The sequence below is a fragment of the Sardina pilchardus genome, chromosome 2, assembly GCF_963854185.1.
Source record: "Sardina pilchardus chromosome 2, fSarPil1.1, whole genome shotgun sequence".
NCBI classification, from domain to species: domain Eukaryota; kingdom Metazoa; phylum Chordata; class Actinopteri; order Clupeiformes; family Clupeidae; genus Sardina; species Sardina pilchardus.
The window spans coordinates 20,535,372-20,545,371 of record NC_084995.1 but is presented as its reverse complement, the minus strand read 5'-3'; the positions used below and the strand labels follow the sequence as shown (position 1 = coordinate 20,545,371).

The following is a 10,000-nucleotide window of genomic DNA, read 5'->3' as shown; positions in this document are numbered from 1 at the left end:
AGATGGAGAGGGAGAGAGGGAGACTCTGCGGGCATAGGCAGTGCCCATTTAAGACTCTTCCTAGAGACAAATTTAGCCTGCATTATCACCCTTGCTTTAATCACGGGAGCTGCGTGGCACAAAAACAACATAATTATCGCCCCGTTTCCAATCCCGAGGAGAAGTGACGTGCGTTCACCGACAATGGGTCCTCATCATGACACAATGATACCGAGGAAGCCACTATCATCCAGCACATCCGGCCGAGTGGAGAGAGAAGAATGGGGGAGCAAGGACACAAGCAGAGATGGGGAAGATTCCATTTGTTGAACAGTGCAGAAACAGATAGACAGGAGACAGGACACAGGAGGCTGCATCAGCAAAACAGTCGTCCGCGGTAACAAGAGACCGGGGGGGTGACGGACGGCCCAGACAGGGAGCTTCCTCGTATTCTCTCCCCGACATTTTTAAAAATGTCGAATGGCTCGGAGAGATAGCGTTCTGCTAGACTGACAAAACGGCTTGACAATCGCGCGCGGGGGCATGTTTACGACACACACACACCGCGGCGCGTCGGCGGATCGCGGTGACGTGCTGCCATTTGCGTCTCCTCGAGTCAGCGAAGCGCGCGGTGGTGGTGGTGGTGGTGGTGCGTTGCGGCGTGGCGCGGCAGATGTCTGGCTGGTACTGAGCGCGCCCGCACTAAGTCAGTTAAATGACACCGTGCCCCCGAGTCAAGTGCATTTAAGTCCCCGGCGTAATGAACTGGCTGCAGCTGTAAACATATATCATCACAGAGACGCTCGTTCCCTGCAAATGTCACCAAATGTCAAGAAATGTCAGAGAGAGGGGAGTCAGATTGATCAGCGGCAGGTTGGCCATTTTCACGGTGGCGGCGTGTCATTTCCTCCCGGGGGCTTCCTGTGTCACGGCCCATAAAGCACGCGGTGGAGCAGATGGCGGTAACAGGGGAGGTTGGTGGTGTGGGGGTGATGGAGGGGTGTTGGGGAGGGGGCAGGCGAGATGATGCACCAGCACCACCATAGAGCAGGTAGAGGAGGAACACTTCCTCCTCAGCATGGCCGTCTACTTTAATGCACCAGTCTGGGTCTCATTGAGCCACACAAGAACCCCCACCAGGGATGACGTTTATGGGAAAGTGTTGGGGTGGGGTGGCGGGGGGAGATCCAGGTGAGTGTTTACTAGTGCCAGTGGCTGTCACCTCACCTGTTTGTGATCATCTGAGCAAACAGTCCTTGAGCAGAGTCCTGTATCAGGATGTGTCTATCAGGGAAAACTGTGCTGATTATGAAGCAGCCGCTCCAAATGACTTGCCTTTAAAAGGCTGGTGCTAGCATAGCCCACCATTACAGTGGTAAAGAGACCCTGACAACCTCAAATGTATACAATATTTTTGGTACCAAATGAAATGGTGTTTACAACGGAAGTTCGGGAGGAGCATGACGGAATTTGCCACACCTCCTTCTTCAATCAGTCAGGTTACTGTTAAGTTTCAGCAACGGCGTTACTCCGCTCGCATACCCACCACCTCCCCTTACGCCTCCCGTCTTCCATCGGTAAAGAATAAAGGCATGCATGGTGGAATCCTGCCCAACTCCTGCCTGCGGAGTCGACTCCGACACGATTCCGTGAAGCACTTCAGGACCCTGGCCAGAGACTTCGCCAAACATGCTCTTCTATTATGCTTTTATGTCTTGTGGAGGAATGTGAACTAGTGAAATAGAGTAAGCGTCAATTAATAGTTGCAAACCTGTAGCACAGCAGACATTGAAGTGTCTTGGGGACATAGGGACGTGTAAGGATACATGTAGCAAGGACAGCAGTGTTTGGAAGTGCATACAGTAGAGAAGGACATTACACAGGAAGATAGTTGAGTGCAAGCCGGTTTTTATTTTGCTATAGACACAGTCCAACAGTGCATTATGTACCAGAACATTGGTGAATGAATCCTGTAGGAACACTTAACCTTGGTCAATTATCACTGAGCTTTTCTTGCTTTATACTGCTCGCCCAGCTCTTCCTATTACAGCCCACTAGCTGTCTAATAGCTATGAGCGTTGGGAACATATCTCACTATAGACCGAACCATCAGTGGGTTTGTGTGTATGTGTGTGTGTGTGTGTGTGTGTTTATCAGTGGGAGGGGGAAAAATAAGTACTGATAAGCCCTCTTGGTCTTCTGAATAAGTGAGTGCTCCATCTACTCTCTCATTGATCTCTCCTCTTAGTGGGTGCAGCTGGGATCTTAAAAGCCAGCAGCTGCAGCAGTAGCAACAGCAGCAGCAGCGTACAGTATCTGACTGTGTGTGTGTGTGTGTGTGTGTGTGTGTGTGTGTGTGTGTGTGTGTGTGTGTGTGTGTGTGTGTGTGTGTGTGTGTGTGTGTGTGTGTGTGTGTGTGTGTGTGTGTGTGAGAGAGAGTGTGTGTGTGTGAGGGAGGCATGGGGTGGGGTGCCGCTCCGCTCCGCTCTGCCCGAGTCCCGCGAGTACGCCTCGTGTTTGTGTGAAGAGCCTCCACTTTGCTATCGTGGTGGTTCCTTTGTGCCTTTATCTGCTCCTGCGGCACCTGGTCTTTGTAGCTGTCATCACAGCTCGCGTTGTTCAGATGTGGTGCGGGGAGTACACATCGCCGTGCTAGCACCCAGACCACAACTTTGGTCAACAGCTACTGCACCAGAATGTGAGAAAATGCCACAGTATAAATTCCTATTATTTGCTGTATAAATTCAATGGATTTGCTTTTCGGATTTCAGAATGTTCATCTTGTCAATACTGAAGCCCTTCAGAATGTTGATACAGTACACGGTGATGTACGCTAGCTGTGACTGTATAATGATGGCTTATCTGCGCGTAAGAAGGCAGGATTGGTCCACCCAACCCCTCCTATCCTCTCCAGCCTGTCTCTCTGAGTTTGTGCAGTGGGATTGCTGCTTGTCCCCCCTGCTCTTCCTCCCCGCCCCCCTTCTCTATCTTCAGATGGAGGTGGCTGGCTTTCTTGTGTACTTCCCTGGGAGTACCTCCACAGGATGCAGTGCCTGTGAAGCTTCAGCCTTAATCACAGAGCACCTGCATGCATTAGCCCTGTTCAAAGCCCCCATTTGAATCCGCAATCCCCCCCCCCCCACCCCCCAAACCCACACACACACACACACACACACACACACACACACACACACACACACACATCACAGGCTATCTGCAGTAACTCTGACTGACTGGAGAAGTGATGAGAGAGAGAGGGAGAGAGAGAGAGAGAGAGCATGCAGGAGAGAGGGAGAGAGACAGAGACAGAGAGAAAGAGAGAGAAAGGCAGAGGGGAATGCATTTAGTCTCTTTCATACTTTGCTTTGAAAAGAGGCAGACATTCCTCTTTTTAAAAAGACACATACGCGCCTACACACACACACACACACACACACACACATATATATATATATATATATAAACACACACACACACACACACATATGAATATAGATTCCACTGAGATGAAGAGGCTTTGCTGGTGGAGGAGAAGAGATGACAGGCCGTGGCTGTGTGCTGTCATTCCTGACCGCGCTCCTGCAGGCTCGGGCCATTTGGACACTCTGGCCAGATATGTTTTTCCTCCCCCATCCTGCCTCCAACATGCCCGTCACACGCAACTCCGCAGGTCTGAGGTCTGGTCCACACGCATCCTAACAGCTGTGCAACTGAATGTTGTAAAAAAAGAGGCTATTGTGCTATTTATTCACAATGAACATTTTGCAGTCAGCCTTCACTAGGATTCAATGCAGCATTTTTACCACTGAATGTTGTGTCCAGAATGTGAGAAATGCGGTATTTACATCTAGTCATGAGTTGAGACAGACAAGACATTCATGCTTGTGGATGCATGGGAAAAATATGTGGAGGTTTTAGTGCTGCATGGGAGAAATGTGTGGAGGTTCTAGTGTTGCCTTGGAGAAATGTGTGGAGGTTCTAGTGTTGCATTGGAGAAATGTGTGTGTGGAGGTTCTAGTGTTGCATGGGAGAAATATGTGTGTGGAGGTTCTAGTGTTGCCTTGGAGAAATGTGTGGAGATTCTAGTGTTGCATGGGAGAAATGTGTGGAGGTTCTAGTGATACATGGGAGAAATTAGGGCTGGGCGATATGGACCAAAAGTCATATCCCGATATGTTTAGGCTGAATATCGATATACGATATATATCCCGATATTTTTCCCGCAAAGTAGCGGCCAGAAAAGCGGCCAGAAAAGCTGAACATAAGATCAGTTACACAAACACCTCTAAGTATCCTCCTTAACATTTTCCCTCATGTATTTGAGTTTTCTCCTTATTATCTTAAGAAATCCCTCAAACCGTTGCACAAATGTCCAGCAGCCTAAAGGAAAACCCATATTATTATCTGAGTCAATTCTGATAAATGTAGTTAATTAACCACTTTTAACAATTGAAAATAAATAAATATTCTGCTAATATTACTCTTCAATCAAATAGGCCTATCAGAAGTTATGTCGTTTATTTAGGCCTAGTGGTAACATAGCTTGCTCAAGTCGTCCTAACTGATAGCCTACCATTATGAGCTTTGGTTTGGTTCACCAGGCAACATGTAACAAAAATGTTTTGGTGCACAAATGGTCTTGCTCTTTGGATGACAGCCAGAGGATAATATCTAACTAGCTAGCTAGTATAGTTCAATTCATGTCTCAGGATTTACTTGATGAATGGATAAATGTCACCGAAAATTAGCACGGTAAGATTATAGATCATAAAGCTTTAGGCTATTGTGTTGGGTGGATTGCTTTCTAATTGCATAACTTAATAGCAAGCTAGTTAGTTGCATATGTTGAACGTACCTGTTGAGTTATTTATCGCTAACATTAGCTACTGATAGGTACATTAGATGTACAGTATAACATCGTGAAATTAACGTCACTGTTCTAAGGTGCGCCTTGGCTGCGTCACCCGTCAAACTGGTCAAAGTTTCTTGTCAGATTTGTCGTGTTATTCGCTATGCCATTTTATTGACAATATGTGCTCACATCTTTATATTATTTTGGACAGTCAGTCCCGCATTTCACCCTCAGAAAAGCATGCACATATTAGCAAACGAACAATCTCCGTGGGAACTGGAATTTGTCGTGCCAGAAAATCCCTTTCAATGCAAATGAAAATCTTAATAACTTAACGAATTTCCTTACCTAAGGATACCATTTAAGACATTTTGTGCAAGTGCAACACCCTTAAATAAATTCCTCACATAAGCGTTATGGTTGATACTTAAGGGACACAACTTAGGTGCTGTGTGCAACCCCGCTCTGTGTCAGAAAGAGGAGGGGCGGGTGGGGGTGCGAGGAGCAGCGCATAGACCTCCAGCCAGCGGCTTGCCTGGAGCAATCAAAGCGCAAATTTGAACTATATCGGTATATACGATATGGTCTAATTCCATATCTCATTTTTAAAAATATCGATATATCTTAAATATCGATATATCGCCCAGCCCTAGGAGAAATGTGTGGAGGTTCTAGTGATACATGGGAGAAATGTGTGGAGGTTCTAGTGTTGCCTTGGAGAAATGTGTGGAGGTTCTAGTGTTGCATGGTAGAATGTGTGGAGGTTCTAGTGCTACATGGGAGAAATGTGTGGAGATTCTACACATGGTGTTGATCTGCATTTTTTTCAGTCAGTGTTTCCTACTTGATTATGATCTATACAAAGCGTACAGTATGGCGTGATGTTTCTGTCCAGTGTCCATTCATGTAAGCAGCCTTTCCTCCATTGAGGAAGAACTCCTATTTCAACTAGCTCTTCTCTCCTGTATATTGCACTCTGTTAGCTTTAATGCCCTCTGGTCTCCCTCGCCAAGTGTGTGAAGGGCCTAAACCACAAGGGTAACATACTGTATTACTCAGCATCTCTCTCTCTCTCTGTTTCCCTCTCTCCCTCTGCCTCTCTCTATCTTTCTCTCTGACACCGTTCCTCTTCTCCTCCTCTACAGCAACCATGACCAGTGCTACGTCCCCCATCTTGCTGAAATGGGACCCTAAGAGTCTGGAGATCCGCACCCTGACGGTGGAGAGGCTGCTGGAGCCGCTGGTCACACAGGTAAGCGCCTGCGGATATGTGCGTGTGTCTCTCTTCACGCGGCCAGTCCTGCTAGAGGCCAGGGTGTCTCTTTTCTGGCCTGTGGTCATCTCTGATGTCCTCAGTGTTGACGGTGCGCCTGTTTGAAACGTGAGAACCAAAGAGAGGCAGCTGTCACTGATGTGGGCCTCAGAATTCAGGCCTTAAAGGAGAACTCCGACCAGTTTTTGCTTAGATCTCTGTTTCTCGAGGCCACTCAGTACTGGCAGTAAAATTTTTTTTTAAATCATGCCCCCCTGTGTAGCACTGTAGCTGCCTGGCTACCCTAGCTGTTGGCTAGGTTGCACTGTTTTGTTTTCATATTGACAGTACTTGGTGGTCTTGAAAAACAGATATCTATGTGAAACATTTCCGGAGTTTTCTTTTAATGTGCCTGTGCTTTCAGGCCCTCGGAGCTCTTGGTGTTGTGAAGTGGCTAGGTCAGATTGGCATCAGAAATGTGCCGTCACACAAAGCTCTGTCTACTGCGCTGCCTGCGGTGTTTGTTTAGCTTCTATGTTATCGTCCTCATGGGGGTATGAGGGTTTTGGATTTGACGCGGGAGAGCTGCTCCTACTACTCCATTTTCTATTTCTGTAACATCTTGGGGATGTTGGGGAATCCGAGATCGCTGGTTTGGCTCTGCTGGGAATGGGAAGCCTGCATGATGGCCTGGCCTCCAATATCAGACTAGGCCAGTGTTTCTCAGTGAAACGCTTTTTTTTACCCTCAGGCACTTGACTTAAATTGTATCTTAAATTGTAACGTGGCTATAGGCTGTTATGACACACCTTCCTACAATGAGGCTCCTTAATAAGTGAGGTGCTCAGGTAAAAATAGTAAAAATGTTTAATAGCACACCAAGTCAAAACTGCATGCAGTGTTTCCCACGGAATGTAATTCTATTTGTGGTGGTAGTGTGTTTGTGCGCAAATTTTAAACAAATTTGCGCAACGTACTTATGATGCTAACTCGATTTAATTGCGATTTAGCCAGTCGTCAACAACAGACAACAACAACAATCCTTGCTGGATTTTTAAAAATGTATTCTTTAAACGTGCATGCAGGTTTGTTGAGGAACAGAGAGGCTGCACAAAGGTGTGCATAGCGTACAATGAAAGGAGTTCATCTAGTTTAAGTAGTACAACATAAAATCATTGTGTGGTGGTCAGTGTTGATATTGTGGTGGGCCGCCACAAATAAGTCAATGTATGGGAAACACTGGCATGTGATTCAGTTGAGCACGAGCAACAAAATCAAACTGATTAAAAATGTGTCCTGTCTGGATACAGTGTACTGTAGCACAGTGTTGTGCGATGAGATGCTGTGCACTGTTTTGAGCAGACTACACTCCGACTCGGGGCTAAAGTCTGTGTCTGCTCGGCGTAAGCCAGAGGGTTTATTCAGCCACATAACATATCATAGCAACAACAGGTACGCAAGCACCTGTTTTCACCTTGACTCTTTTATTTGCATTTTGGAGGTCAGAGACGTGTGTCATTGTGAAACGCTGCCGCTGCCGCAGCTCAGCAAATCGCATTCCATTCTCGTTTTTAGAGACTCCTCGCTTCACACTTCTTATCCTCCTATTTCCATCTCGCAGCTTATTTCTCATAGAGTGACTCATCGCTGAAAAGGGTAGATGTTAAAATGTTAACTAAAGAAATCAAGCGAGCTCGCTGCAAAGGCCCTTACCTGACCCTGACAAGACAGCAAAACACAAGCGTGCATAAAGGCTCTTGTCAGCTGCTTTTCGCGGTCCGCTGCGTTGGGTGGTTTACAATGTTAAGACATTGACATTGTTCCAAGGACAACCAAATGAGTCACCGTTTTTCCGAGGCAGTAATGGCTTGTAGTCATTTCACGCTCATCAACAGTTACACTTTACAGGCATCATCAACAGTGTTCTCCGCTAGCTGCTGTCCATGGCACTGACGAGTCATCTAGATCTTGTGCCGTCCAGTTGCAAAGTTGCAATTAGTGACCTTCTGTGACCCAATTAATCTGAAGGGCAAACAGGATATGCTCGAGGAGGCATGCAAACTATAGAAACAATAGAACAGTTATTTTCACATATTGGACACTTACATTCATGTAGGTGTGAGGGTCTGAGCTAGCCCTGTCCAAGATCCTAGACTTTCTCTCATCACGGCCCTCACAGACTTGTCTGTCCAAACGCTGCCTACTTGTCCTTTTGTGTGCTCCTCTTATTGTCTGTTTTTGAGCAGATTGTGTCCTACCCTGAGACGGCAGTGTGGTCAAAAATAAACTTGTAATACACACAGTTTAATACTACTAAAAAATGATTGTCAATGAAAGTGCATAGGCTACTGTTTGTTTAAAAAACTTGTCATTGTCAATGAAAGGGCTACTTCTTTGCCTGCTAATCTCAACCACACTCCTCACATACCGTGGAGGGCTGTGAGGGCTGAGATTTCAATGTAGTGCAACTTCCTGTTCTTTTTGAAGAAGACGTTGAGCCAATAGAACGTTATGACAAACAAGGATGCCTTTTCCATTTTGGCGTGGTATGGCGCGACGGCATCACGATTGTGTGCAACATAATCCTGTTGTTGCTTTTCTGAATGGTAATTCAACCCTATGCAGTGTTTCCCACAGATTAGAAGGCAATGTGTGGTGGTCGCCCCATGTCTGTCGGGGGGGGGGGGGGGGGGGGGGGGGGGGGATGCACCCATATTTGTGCACCCATATTTTTCATTGCATCGCCTTTTTATCGCTCTCCTTTCATATAATGTAAATGATTTTTTTTACCAAGATGTGAAGCTTGTCTTTATTTGAAACACACACACACATTATGTAATTATTTACATTATATAGCCCACTGACATTTCTGATATTCATAACAGCAAACTTTATGCAGATTATAGCCTACTATTCATATTACAACTCCACTTCTTAAATTCAGCTGTCTGGTTGAAGCCTCAAAATATTGTAAACAAAGTAGCAGGCTAAGCTTATACTCTACTGGTTGGACTGTTCAGTTTACCCACATGTGTTTAAGTTTCAAGGTACTTTTTCTCCTTGGGACAGGCCCTTTTAAGTCTTGGAGTTGAAAAACATTGTTGGTCAGTCAACTTGAATGCAAGAGTTTTAATCAAATGTCTGCAGCATAGCCTACTAATGATGCTAACCGAATATAACAGTAATTTAGCTAGCCGTCTTCTGTGCGTCAATGCGTTCGCGATTGTGAATGTTTTATTTGGATTAAATGTGCATGTGGAGGGCGGGTGTCCATTGCGCACGCACGAGAGCGGGCCAAGGAGAATGAGTTTACTTCTACTGTTTGGTAATTAAGTTGCACGCATAGTCTACAAAAGTTGCGGGAGAACTTTATGCTTCTACCCGAGCAGCGTCAGGTGCATCAGTGCGACCACCGACCACGCTTCCAGGGATGATCTCGTTGGTTTTCATGGAGACAGACAGCAGCGGTGTGCACGGAGGAGAGGGGCTGTGTGTGTGCGTGCGTGTGTGTGTATGAGAGACAGACACGTGAGTGACAGAGAGGGAGCAGGGAAAGGAAATTCAGCTTTACGAATGCTGCGTGTTTTTCAATAGCGTTTCAAAATAAATAAATAAAAGAATAACGAAACGCAATATGTGGCGGCCGGTGCTGAATCTGTGGCGCACCGCCACAAATTTGTCTATGTGTGGGAAACACTGCTATGCAGATCAATGAGAACGATGATCGTGCTCTTCTGTTCCTGTCACACAGTGGACAGTAACGCCTCTGTGCGTTGCATATCCGCGTGGCGCTATCTCAGCATGCTGTGCTCTTTAAAACAAGGTGTCACAGAGATTGTTTTTCACCTTATCCCAAAGTCACGTTGGCATTTCAGGGTGGCACAGTATCCGCTCCGACGTTTCTGCCCTCCTGGTGT

The 10,000-nt window shown here is 46.3% G+C and overlaps 1 protein-coding gene across 2 annotated transcripts in view; it reads left to right on the top strand.

Annotated features, from left to right (window-relative positions):
- The window catches only part of ctnna2 (catenin (cadherin-associated protein), alpha 2), a 413,529-nt gene that overhangs the window by 28,763 nt on the left and 374,766 nt on the right, over positions 1-10,000 (top strand). For both annotated transcript variants that reach the window (XM_062520942.1, XM_062520937.1), the window contains exon 2: positions 5,977-6,083. In XM_062520942.1, the coding sequence (XP_062376926.1) occupies positions 5,982-6,083 (102 nt within the window). In that variant the 5' untranslated portion in view covers positions 5,977-5,981. The remainder of the gene's footprint in view (positions 1-5,976; positions 6,084-10,000) is intronic.